Source organism: Salmo salar, chromosome 15 (assembly GCF_965601325.2).
Source record: "Salmo salar chromosome 15, fSalSal1, whole genome shotgun sequence".
NCBI classification, from domain to species: Eukaryota; Metazoa; Chordata; class Actinopteri; order Salmoniformes; family Salmonidae; genus Salmo; species Salmo salar.
The window spans coordinates 40022980-40036268 of NC_138305.1; the positions used below are offsets into that span (position 1 = coordinate 40022980).

At 44.8% G+C, this 13289-nt stretch overlaps 1 protein-coding gene across 1 annotated transcript; it reads right to left on the bottom strand.

The window, feature by feature from the left end:
• Nucleotides 1–8710: 8710 nt before the first annotated feature.
• On the bottom strand, nucleotides 8711–11594 carry LOC106597308 (CCN family member 2). Its single transcript, XM_045695656.2, has 5 exons — nucleotides 11277–11594; nucleotides 10803–11019; nucleotides 10423–10677; nucleotides 10096–10307; nucleotides 8711–9969 (listed from the first exon to the last, which is right to left on the bottom strand). The coding sequence occupies exons 1-5, from the start codon at nucleotides 11334–11336 to the stop codon at nucleotides 9673–9675; spliced, it is 1041 nt and encodes a 346-aa protein (XP_045551612.1). The 5' UTR covers nucleotides 11337–11594; the 3' UTR covers nucleotides 8711–9672.
• Between the last annotated feature and the right edge of the window lie 1695 nt (nucleotides 11595–13289).

Sequence of the window (13289 nt, forward strand, 5' to 3'; positions counted from 1 at the left end):
TATTTTCAATGACAGCCTAGTGGGCTAACTGCCTTGTTCAGGGGTAGAATGACACATTTTTACCTTGTCAGCTCAGGGATTCAATCTTGCAACCTTTGAGTTACTAGTCCAATGCTGTAACCACTAGGCTACCTGCTCCCCTGCTGCCATATGCTTATGTGGGTAACTTAATGTAATTTAATCATTCAATAAGGCCATCCAATGTTATGGTTCCTAAATGCTACTGCCAAATAGTGGTTCATTTGGGACTGAAAAGGTTAGGTTTGGATACAGCTGTATGTAGGCACAAGTGGCTGTAAAATGAGACTAGGCAATAGCTGATACTGCACTTCAGATTTCAGATGTCTATATGTGTAGGCCTATACATTTTTTATTTATTATTGCATGACCTAATGTAATTTCTATCAAATCTAAGTAGACTTACTAAGTAAAACACCACAATAACTGGTAAGTAGACTTACTAAGTAAAACACCACAACAACTGGTAAGTAGGCTTACTAAGTAAAACACCACAACAACTGGTAAGTAGGCTTACTAAGTAAACACCACAATAACTGGTAAGTAGGCTTAATAAGTAAAACACCACAATAACTGGTAAGTAGGCTTACTAAGTAAAACACCACAACAACTGGTAAGTAGGCTTACTCAGTAAAACACCACAACAACTGGTAAGTAGGCTTACTCAGTAAAACATCACAACAACTGGTAATGTACAGTGCTTTATTTCAACCTGTAATTCCTGCAAAATATACACATTGAGAGCAACAAATAAACAGACTTGGTTTTGTATCACTTTACTTTATTTCCCTGCACCTCAAACTTCCCCTAGACTAGTTCCTTCCTCCTCATAATACTAGACTCTCATTTGGGCAGAGGGGGACCCCTTCAGGTCAGAGTAGCCTACCTGTGTGGTTCCATATTATTTGCCTACCTTCAAGCAAAATATAATTCATAGGGGTCTATATGGGATTTTAAAATAGCTCCCTTGTGAAATTTTGCTACCTTATTTACATTTAGCTTCAAAGAGACCCTTGAGATGTTTTATTACAACTGTTACAACTGTTGGATCTAGGAACACAAGCATTTCACTACACCCAGAATAACATCTGCTAAATATGTATATGTGACCAATACAATTTGATGTGATTTGATTTGTTTACTCTAACATCATCACAACTGAGAGACAAAAACTCAAGAACTTAGCATGTCTAAGTGAATACCCCAGGTCATTGAATAGACACTGGGGGGTAGTACAGGCACATTCTAAACTCAGCATCCAGGGACAATGAAGTAAGTGTAAAATGCATGAGCGTTTAGAGAGCTGCAAGGGAGAGAATTCTGGAGGGAAAACGTTTACTACAGGTGAAGCACTTTGTTCAAATCATGAGATACTATTAAAGGGATTTGAATACTTTCGCTTACTTTTGAGTTCACATCTGGCCTAATCCATTTTTTTTATCTTCCACATGTGATACCTGATAATCTAACTAGTCTACGGCCTATGTTAACATTTACATTTTACATTTAAGTCATTTAGCAGACGCTCTTATCCAGAGCGACTTACAAATTGGTGCATTCACCTTATAATATCCAGTGGAACAACCACTTTACAATAGTGCATCTAAATCTTTTAAGGGGGGGTTAGAAGGATTACTTTATCCTATCCCAGGTATTCCTTAAAGAGGTGGGGTTTCAGGTGTCTCCGGAAGGTGGTGATTGACTCCGCTGTCCTGGCGTCGTGAGGGAGCTTGTTCCACCATTGGGGTGCCAGAGCAGCGAACAGTTTTGACTGGGCTGAGCGGGAACTGTGCTTCCTCAGAGGTAGGGAGGCGAGCAGGCCAGAGGTGGATGAACGCAGTGCCCTTGTTTGGGTGTAGGGCCTGGTCAGAGCCTGAAGGTACGGAGGTGCCGTTCCCCCCACAGCTCCGTAGGCAAGCACCATGGTCTTGTAGCGGATGCGAGCTTCGACTGGAAGCCAGTGGAGAGAGCGGAGGAGCGGGGTGACGTGAGAGAACTTGGGAAGGTTGAACACCAGACGGGCTGCGGCGTTCTGGATGAGTTGTAGGGGTCTAATGGCACAGGCAGGGAGCCCAGCCAACAACGAGTTGCAGTAATCCAGACGGGAGATGACAAGTGCCTGGATTAGGACCTGCGCCGCTTCCTGTGTGAGGCAGGGTCGTACTCTGCGAATGTTGTGAGGCATGAACCTACAGGATCGGGTCACCGCCTTGATGTTAGTGGAGAACGACAGGGTGTTGTCCAGGGTCACGCCGAGGCTCTTAGCACTCTGGGAGGAGGACACAAGGGAGTTGTCAACCTTGATGGCGAGATCATGGAATGGGCAGTCCTTCCCCGGGAGGAAGAGCAGCTCCGTCTTGCCGAGGTTCAGCTTGAGGTGGTGATCCGTCATCCACACTGATATGTCTGCCAGACATGCAGAGATGCGATTTGCCACCTGGTTGTCAGAAGGGGGAAAGGAGAAGATTAATTGTGTGTCATCTGCATAGCAATGATATGAGAGACCATGTGAGGATATGACAGAGCCAAGTGACTTGGTGTATAGCGAGAATAGGAGTGGGCCTAGAGAAGAGCAGTCTCAGTTGAATGCCCAGTCTTGAAACCTGACTGATTAGGATCAAGAAGGTCATTCTGAGAGAGATAGCAAGAGAGCTGGCCAAGGACGGCACGTTCAAGAGTTTTGGAGAGAAAAGAAAGAAGGGATACTGGTCTGTAGTTGTTGACATCGGAGGGATCGAGTGTAGGTTTTTTCAGAAGGGGTGCAACTCTCGCTCTCTTGAAGACGAAGGGACGTAGCCAGCGGTCAAGGATGAGTTGATGAGCGAGGTGAGGTAGGGGAGAAGGTCTCCGGAAATGGTCTGGAGAAGAGAGGAGGGGATAGGGTCAAGTGGGCAGGTTTTTGGGCGGCCGGCCGTCACAAGACGCGAGATTTCATCTGGAGAGAGAGGGGAGAAAGAGGTCAAAGCACAGGGTAGGGCAGTGTGAGCAGGACCAGCGGTGTCGTTTGACTTAGCAAACGAGGATCGGATGTCGTCAACCTTCTTTTCAAAATGGTTGACGAAGTCATCCGCAGAGAGGGAGGAGGGGGGGGGGGGGGGGGAGGAGGATTCAGGAGGGAGGAGAAGGTAGCAAAGAGCTTCCTAGGGTTAGAGGCAGATGCTTGGAGTTTAGAGTGGTAGAAAGTGGCTTTAGCAGCAGAGACAGAAGAGGAAAATGTAGAGAGGAGGGAGTGAAAGGATGCCAGGTCCGCAGGGAGGCGAGTTTTCCTCCATTTCCGCTCGGCTGCCCGGAGCCCTGTTCTGTGAGCTCGCAGTGAGTCGTCGAGCCACGGAGCACGAGGGGAGGACCGAGCCGGCCTGGAGGATAGGGGACAGAGGAAATCAAAGGATGCAGAGAGGGAGGAGAGGAGGGTTGAGGAGGCAGAATCAGGAGATAGGTTTGAGCAGAGGGAAGAGATGATAGGATGGAAGAGGAGAGAGTAGCGGGAGAGAGAGAGCGAAGGTTGGGACGGCGCAATACCATCCGAGTAGGGGCAGAGTGAGAAGTGTTGGATGAGAGCGAGAGGGAAAATGATACAAGGTAGTGGTCGGAGACTTGGAGGGGATTTGCAATGAGATTAGTGGAAGAACAGCATCTAGTAAAGATGAGGTCAAGCGTATTGCCTGCCTTGTGAGTAGGGGGGGAAGGTGAGAGGGTGAGGTCGAAAGAGGAGAGGAGTGGAAAGAAGGAGGCAGAGAGGAATGAGTCAAAGGTAGACGTGGGGAGGTTAAAGTCACCCAGAACTGTGATAGGTGAGCCATCCTCAGGAAAGGAACTTATCAAGGCGTCAAGCTCATTGATGAACTCTCCAAGGGAACCTGGAGGGCGATAAATGATAAGGATGTTAAGCTTGAAAGGGCTGGTAACTGTGACAGCATGGAATTCAAATGAGGAGATAGACAGATGGGTCAGGGGAGAAAGAGAGAATGTCCACTTGGGAGAGATGAGGATTCCAGTGCCACCACCCCGCTGGCTCGATACTCTAGGGGTATGCGAGAACACGTAGTCAGACGAGGAGAGAGCAGTAGGAGTAGCAGTGTTAACAATAAAACATATCATACTATATTGTTGATATGAATGTCTCACACTTTAGTCACCACCCAACAACAACACGAGCCAGACTAAGGCTAAATTCAATCAAGATTTTTTTTTTTTAAGCAAATAAGTAGATGAAAAGAGCACTTTATGGAAAGTCTGAGGGGGATTTACACGTTTTAGACCCAATGGCTCTTTCATTTCTTCTGGAAAACAACCAAAGACCCTGCTAATCAGTGACAGGAAAAGGATTTGTGTTAATCAGCCAATTACTGTAAATATTTTTGTGGCTTATCTTTTGGTATGAGGTAAGTCCCATTTCCCGATCACCATCATAGGTGTCTGTGTTGTCTTAGATGTTTACCCAGGCCCAGTTCAGTGTGATGTGAGTTTTCCCAGTGACAGGACACTGATAGTGAGTGCAACCTATTGTGCACACCACGTCATTTCAACGTGGAAATGTGGGCCATTTTTGTTTGAGAGGTTGATCAATGAGTTTTCAACCTTTATTCACCCACTCAAAAAGACAGCCAGAAGATTGTTGAATTCCCAATGTGTTATCACTATGTTTTCAACCATCTAAAAGCACAACCAAATTCCAATGGGAAAACAATGTCAGATTTTTTGTTTAGTTGTCATCTCAATGCATTTTCAACCATTTAAAAGCACAACGAAGTTCAAACGGGAATACAATGTCAGATATTTTGTATTTATAAAACAGTTTAATATGTTATCAATGTACTTCATCAAATACCACAACCAAATGACCTGGATTATAGTTATTGTAGAGATTACATTACAAGTACATAGTGCAAGTGATCAGTACTGTTCGAGATTCTGCACAGATATATTTATATTGTGAAGATCTCCATTGACCTGCGACCTTTGCGTACTATTTTGAATATGTACACTTTCTAGGAAAACTTAGTAAGACATTTATAGTTACAGTAACCTCAAAATGTGGACACGGATGAGTTAATCATTTTAAGGTTTAATAAAAGCACTTACATTAGTTTGTAAGATAGCCTTATCTTTAGGCTATTTACTGTATTCCAAAAGTCATATCGAATTGTTTTAGGTTGACAACGCAACCAAATACCAACATCAACATTTGAACATTTGTATATTTTGTGCCACTGACTTAGTCTGACTGAATTTTTGTATTTTTTTTTTATTCAACTAGGAAAGTCAGTTAAGAATAAATTCTTATTTTACAATGACGGCCTATCCCGGCCATACCCTCCCCTAACCCGGACGACGCTGGGCCAATTGTGCGCCGCCCTATGGGACTCCTATGGGACTCCCGATCACGGCCGGTTGTGATACAGCCTGGGATTGAACCAGGGTCTGTAGTGACGCCTCTAGCACTGAGATGCTGCGCCACTCGGGAGCTAAATTCCACTTTAATTCCAGTTGGTCTACAAATTAATAAATTATATGTTTGATTCACGTCTCCATCTCAACCAAAAATCCTAGTAAAAGAATAGGACTAAATCAAATCAAATCAAACTTGAAATTCACTTTAAATAAAGTTTGATTTGATTTATCCCAATTCTTTAACTTATATTGTTGGTTGAAATGGAGACGTGAATCCAACATATTCATTATTAACATGATCAAATTTGACATCAACCAAAGCTTGAAGAGCTAGGCCTCTGTGTATTGTCTACTTTTAGTTGACTTCGCAAATGCTATATAGGCCTAAATAGCAAATTAATTCCAAATACAAAGTCTGCATTTTAGAACTTGTATGTACGCTAAGCACGAAGATTGTTGTAGGGATGCTACTAAAAATGTAGCACATTGTGAAGCTAACTTTTTGCAAATCCAATGTATTTTCCTATAGGACATAGAGTATGGTAACATTTCATCTACTCTGTTAAACCTGCCCTTTGGAATGACTTCGATAGCAACAGTGAAACTATTTAGTTATTAGGAAATCCAGTAGGAGATGCTGCCCAACCTATTGTTTTTGTTCTGATAGTGGATATAACGTTGAAGATCTGACATTGTTTCAAAGGTACAAATGTAACATATTTCATACAAGGGTTGTCCGTGTTGACAATTGGTTACCATCATTCTGTGATTGAAATTTCACAACTTTTTGCAAATCCAATGTATTTTCCTTATAGATTCCACATCACAATATGTTGACAAATTATGTTGAAACAGCACTGATTTAACCAGTTTGTTCCCAGTGGGAAGGATGCCAGTAAGGCTGCGTTTACACAGGCAGACCAATTCTGATCTTTTTCCACAAATTAATCAAATCAAATCAAATTGATTTATAAAGCCCTTTTTTACATCAACAGATGTCACAAACCCAGCCTAAAACCCCAAACAGCAAGCAATGCAGATGTAGAAGCACTGTGGCTAGGAAAAACTCCCTAGAAAGGCAGGAAGAAACCTAGAGAGGAACCAGGCTCTGAGGGGTGGCCAGTCCTCTTCTGGCTGTGTTGGGTGGAGATTATAAGAGTACCTGATCGTTCTTCAAGATCTTCAAACGTTCATACTGTAGATGACCAGCAGGGTCAAATAATTATCACAGTGATTGTAGAGGGTGCAACAGGTCAGCATCTCAGGAGTAAATGTCAGTTGGTTTTTCATAGGTTGAGACAGCAGGTGCAGTAGAGAGAGAGGGAGGGGGGGAAGAAAACAGCAGGTCTGGGACAAGGTAGCACGTCCGGTGAACAGGTCAGGGTGCCATAGCCACATGCAAAACAGCAGAAACTGTATCAGCAGCACGGCCAGGTGGACTGGGGGACTGGGGACAGCCAGGAGTCATCAGACCATGTAGTCCTGAGGCATGGTCCTAGGGTTCAGGTCCTCCTCCTCCGAGAGAGAGATTAGAGGGAGCATACTTAAGTTCCCACAGTACACCAGATAGGACAGACTTACCCTAGCGTCCCGGCACATAGAATATTGCAGCATAGACACTGGATGCCGAGACAGGGGGGGCCAGGGGACAGTGTGGCCCTGTCTGACAATACCCCAGGATAACCCCACCCACTTTGCCAAAGCACTGTCCTGACACCACCAGAGGGATGTCAACAGACCACCAACTTACTACCCTGAGACAAGGTTGAGTATAGCCCACAAAGATCTCCACCACACGAGCCTGAAGGGGCGCAAAACTGGATAGTAAGATCATGTCAGTGACTCAGCCCACTCAAGCCGAGTACAGCGAAAAAAGCCTGGCACTATGTGACGCACCCCTCCTAGGGACGGCATGGAAAAGCACCAGTAAGCCAGTGACTCAGCCCCTGTAATAGGGTCAGAGGCAAAGCATCCCAGTGGAGAGAGGGGAGCCGGCCAGCCAGAGACAGCAAGGGCAGTTCGTCACTCCAGTGCCTTGCCATTCACCTTCGCACCCCTGGGCCAGTCTACACTCAATCATAGGACCTACTGAAGAGATGAGTCTTCAACAAAGACTTAAATGTTGAGAACGAGTCTGCGTCTCTCACATGGATAGGCAGACCATTCTGTAAAAATTGAGGTCTATAGGAGAAAGCGCTGCCTCCAGCTGTTTGCTTAGAAATTCTAGGGACAATAAGGAGGCTTGCGTCTTGTCACCGTAGCGTATGTGTAGTACAGGAGGCTGCTGAGGGGAGGACGGCTCATAATAATGTCTGGAACGGAGTGAATGGCATCAATTACATGGATACCAGTCCACTTCAGCTATTACTACAAGCCCATCCTCCCCAATTAAGGTGCCACCAACCTCCTGTGACGTGTATGTAGAGCAGGACCAAATCGGAGAGATACTGTAGGTAGGTGCAAGTCCATGTAATGCTTTGTAGGTTGTAATACCTTGAAATCAGCCCTAGCCTTAACAGGAAGCCAGTGTAGAGAGGCTAGCACTGGAGTAATATGATAAATGTTTTTGGTTCTTGTCAAGGTTCTAGCAGCAGTATTAGCTCTAACTGAAGTTTATTTAGTGCTTCATCCGGGTAGAAGGAGAGTAGAGCATTGCAGTAGCCTAATCTAGAAGTGTCAAAAGCATGGATTAGCTTTTCTGCCAAATGTTTTGAGAAAAAGAAATCAAATTTTTGCAATGTTACGGAGATGTAAATAATGAGTCTTTTGACCAACCAGATCAGCTCTTTTTCCAATAATTGGGCAAAAGATCAGAATTGGTCTGCTTGAGACTGGTCCTTTCCTCAGACACTGCCAGAGTCAGTTTCCTCAGTCTGCTGTCTGGTTAGTGTGTAAACACACGGACAGGACAGACAGTCTGCCGTTCCCTCCGTGCAGAGAATAGAGAACTTTAGAAAAACGTGTCGGACGAGCTGGGAGTCTGCTGCTGGTGTTGTGGCTAAAAAGTGAGACAGACTACACTTTAGGCTTAGAGACTGGGTGGTCTGACAAAGCATGGACCTGGACCACACACAATCCAATGAGTGGAATTTCAGTGGTCTGACTGCTGTTGTTGAACTGAAAGTGTTAACACGTAACTGCTGTGTAAAAAACATATTAGTGGTTGAAGTCATATGTTAAAGTTTGGAACAACATTGGGGTATGATGAGGGGAGCAGTTCTGTAGGGTAGGCTACCTTTTTAAGCTCAGCTGGAACAACACACTGAAAGAGTGGAGCAAAGAAAGGAAGGAAGGCATCATGTTTTATATAAAAAATATAATATTTTATTCCAAACTACAAAAGTGAAAACATGTAACTTCTTTGTCACACTTCTCAATAAAATAGTACCAAAACTGTCACAGGAACAGTCAAACCCAGAAAATAAGCTATCAATAAACATATTGAAGCAAGAGAAAAAAACAAAAAACAAACGTTTTTTAACTTTAAATTAACTTCAAAGACTGTACAACAATATGTACAACATTTACAGCATCAATAATATCTAAAAAAGGAATGAAGCTACAAATCCTCCAGTCTTTTTTTGACAAAATACAGATTCCTTCCTAGCAACCTGAATCAGTCAGTCAAAGTCAAACACCTCTTTTCTCAGTGCTGTGGCAAACCCTCAAAGCATGCACACTACGCTCCTTGTCTGGGAGGACGGCTGTTTTTCAGCATGGGATAAACCATGACCTGTCATTAACACTGCAACAGTTAGGCTCTGCAAACAGTGAACTATACACAAGGGCACATTCAACTAGCACTCTGGTGCTGTAGCACTCTGGTGGGTAAAGGATTTAAGTGTCTCTACTGGGGTTAAAAGTTTTCACCCTTCGTTACTGCAAGTGCTCCGAGGTTGGAAACGGCCCAGTTAGTTGGATCCCCACCACAGTTTAGGGAGAGGGGAACATGGCATCAGCCAATTTGTGACAACAACATAGGTTGTCACATAGTAGAACTATAGTGCAGTATTTTTCTTGGGGCCGCAGATCAGCCCCCTTGTCTTTAGGGAAAGTGGCCCTAAACATCCATCAATATACTCATACATATATACATTGAATATACGCATATAGGTTTCTGTCCTTGTACAAAATACAAAATTGTAAAATTAGAAAATAACAAACCAAAAGAAAAACAAATATTGTGCTGCGAGATGAGATGGATATCTGTTGGATTCAAGTTAAGAGTCATTGGTTGTTTTTGCTCTTTAGTGATGTAATTATTTACGCCATGTCTCCCAGCATCTTCTTGTAGTACATGGACTCGAAGATGTCGTTCTCGCCGGGGCAGTTATAGTGGCACGCACAGGTCTTGATGAACATCATCTGCTTCTTCATGACCTGGCCGTCGGGGCACTTGAACTCCATGGGCAGGGTGGTGGTTCTGTGGGGGGTGCAGCAACGACCGTCGGTGCACACTCCGCAGAACTTGGGGCGGTAGGACTTGGTGGTGGTGCAGCCAGAGATCTCAAACTTCATGGGCTTGGACACTCTTGGTGTGCGGATGCATTTCTTTCCCTTCTGTCAGAGCAAAGCAAATCAAAACACAAACATTAGTGACCATTCCTTCATTCTTGATTTGAGGAAGTATTTCTATTGTAGTGAATGGGTAGGCTGGTTTGGGAAGTGGTTGAAGGATGTCTTTACCCTAATGCTTTGCTCCATGTGGGACTCGCAGGGCCTGACCATACACAGACGGGACTGTTTCTCCAGGCGGCACTCGCGGTTGTCATTGGTGACTCTGGTAGAGATGCCCAGGCCGCAGGTCTTAGAGCAGGCGCTCCACTCAGTGGTCTGGACCAGGCAGTTCTCCCTCATCATGGAGGGGTCAGGCCCGTAGGTCTCCTCCTCTCTGTAAGCTGCAGGCCGAGAAGGGGAAGTGACGTTAGAATCTTTATCCCCACACTCAAAAGCTGACCAGATTACATCACTACAATGTAACTGTATGTCCAAGTGTCTAAGACTGAGACTCACCAGCGAGAACAGAGCCCACAAAGCTGTTTGTGTGTTGGGGGGCATCGCACACCCACTCCTCACAGCACTTCCCGGGCACTTTGACGCGGCGGGGCATGGGGCAGTCAGGGCTGGGTAGGCGGATGTCCATGCTGCACAGGGGCACACAGCCCACGGCACCATCCAGGCACGTGCACTGGTATTTACAGCTGCTCTGAAAGGACTCTCCACTCCTGTACACCATCCCTCCGATCACACAGGTGGCGCCACCCTTAGCTGTGGGAGGCGGAGGATAAGAAGAGAACGTCACATCTCCAGTCACACAAACATTAGCAGAGGGAGAAAAAAATCTATGAGTCAATGTACTATAACTACAAAGAAGCCTGTTGAGAGGGACTCACCTGTACAGACTCCTATGCGGCGGTTGATGGGGGAGCCAAATTCACAGAAGAGTCCTTTGTGGGGGTCGCACACGTCCCTCTCTGTGCAGAACTCGCCCATCTGTTTGGCACACACCCTGCAGCAGCTGCAGGTATCGGGTACCAGGCTCACACCAGGAGGGCACTGGGGGGGCACATCAGGGCAACTACACTGCCCACTGCACTCCTGAGCCACAGCCTGAGGGGCAAAGAGATAGGAGCTCTGTTAGACCCTGATCCCAATGTCACAACTACTAACATTACAGTCCATCAACCCCAAGAGCTAGAGCATATAAAGCCTTATATAACTGTGTTAACAATATATATATTTACATTTCAACTGCTGTAGTAATGGACTAGATATGCTGATACCTCATTGCGGTCTGTCTGGTACATGGTGCATTGACACAGCAATACAGTTCCCATATAACTTGAGTCTCAGTAAAAGGGTCTTACCAGGTAAGAGAGAGTGAGGCAGAAGACGGAAATCAGTCTCATGTTCATTCCAGCAGACATTTTGCTTTTCTTTGTTTTTCTCTGAGTATCTTAGACAAAAATAAGTCTTCAGGTTCTGCAAAAGTCTTCCTTAGTCTCTTGCGAGTAGTCAGGGAGTTTGTCGTCGGATAGAATAGATCTTGTTAGAAATGTCTTGTTCTGGTTATTTTCTCTGTTGAGTTCTCGTAGTTCTCTTGGTCAAAGCTAGAGTTTAGCTTCAGTAGTATATCTGTTGCTGCTCTTGTTGCTCTCTCTTGGAGGAGGAGTTCTGTGTCTGAAGCTAGGAGCTCTCCCTGCATTTATACACCCAGGGCTGCCGTGACGTGCCAATGGCTGAATGGAGTCCTGGACAAACATGGACATTCTTGGCATTCTTTCCTAGTTTCCTGCCCCCGTCTCTCTAGACCCCCCCATCCAGCATTCCTCCTGTCTGAAATCAAAGTGCTGTCACATATCAAAATAAAAGTGCAGTCTTGGCACTATCCCCAAACTTTCCTTTTTATGTGTAATCGGCGGTTGTGTTCTATCCCACAGAGAGACTGTAAACCTCCCCTGTTATTGGGAATAGCTGCCTAGCTGCCTTGCTGTTCTCCTAGCTCATCACACATGGATTCTTCACTAGTGACTACAAATACTTTCAATACCTATTCTTACAGGTGTATTTTATTGTGAAACAATGGGCTGTAGTGTAGTTCATGGCTGGATTTAGTCACTGTTACAAAACGGTACCATTATAAAACCCCTGTACACCTTCAGGGGTGTTTTTTGTTTGAAAGAAAACAACAGATTTATGACGTTTTTTATTTAACCTTTATATATACACTGAGTATACCAAACATTACTAACGCCTTCTTAATATTGCGTTTCACTCCCCCCCTCCCCATTATCCCTCAGAACAGCCTCAATTGATCAGGGCATGGACTATACAAGGTGTCGAAAGCATTCCACAGGGATGCTGGCCCATGTTGACTCCAATGCTTCCCACGGTTGTGTCAAGTTGTCTGGATGTCCTTTGGGTGGTGGGCCATTCTTGATACACACAGGAAGCTGTTGTGTGTGAAAAACCCAGCAGCGTTGCAGTTCTTGACACCAACCGGTGCGCCTGGCACCTACTATAATACCCCATTCAAAGGCACTTAAATATTTTGTCTTGCCCATTCACCCTCTGAAGGGCACACGTACACAATCCATGTCTCAATTGTCTCAAGGATTAAAAACCCTTCTTTAACCTGTCTCACCCCCTTCATCTACACTGATTGAAGTGGATTTAACAAGTGACATCAATAAGGGATCATAGCTTTCACCTGGATTCACCTGGTCAGTCTATGTCATGGAAAGAACAGGTGTCCTTAATGTTTTGTTTTGTATACTCTGTGTATATTTTATTAGATTATGCAATATCCTTCACAAGTCTAATAAGTCAGGGGTATTGGCATTTAATCAACCAAGTCCTTAAATGGGGGTTTGTATAAACCGTCTAGTTTACAGACTCTTTCTCAGAAGTCCTAGTCTTTGGTTTCAATCATATACTTTTTTATAGCCATGTGCTTTCACCTCAATAAGAAAGCTTAGTCCAGGGACTATAAAACAAAGGTGTTTCACATTCCAGGTGTGGGATCCTATTTTGCTCCATCAGGCTCTAGACACTGAGCAGACTTGAGGATTGCAGGAAAGCGGCTAGACTCTGGGGTTTGTATATTTTTGATAAAAGGATCACACAAGCCCCAGACTCTCCACCTCAGTCTTATGAAAGGCAGCCCTGCTCCTCACCAGCCACCGAATCGGAAATGAAAAACTCCCAGAGAGAACTTGGAGCTGGAAGAATGCGCGGCTGCGCCAGCCGACATACTATTACTACATGCACACACCGACTGGGAGGAAGCGTGGCCTTATATGGGAATCTTCACTAGCAGCTTGTCTTTCCCTTTTTTTCCCAATGTGCTCTGAGCACACAGTACTGTAGGAGCTCCTCAG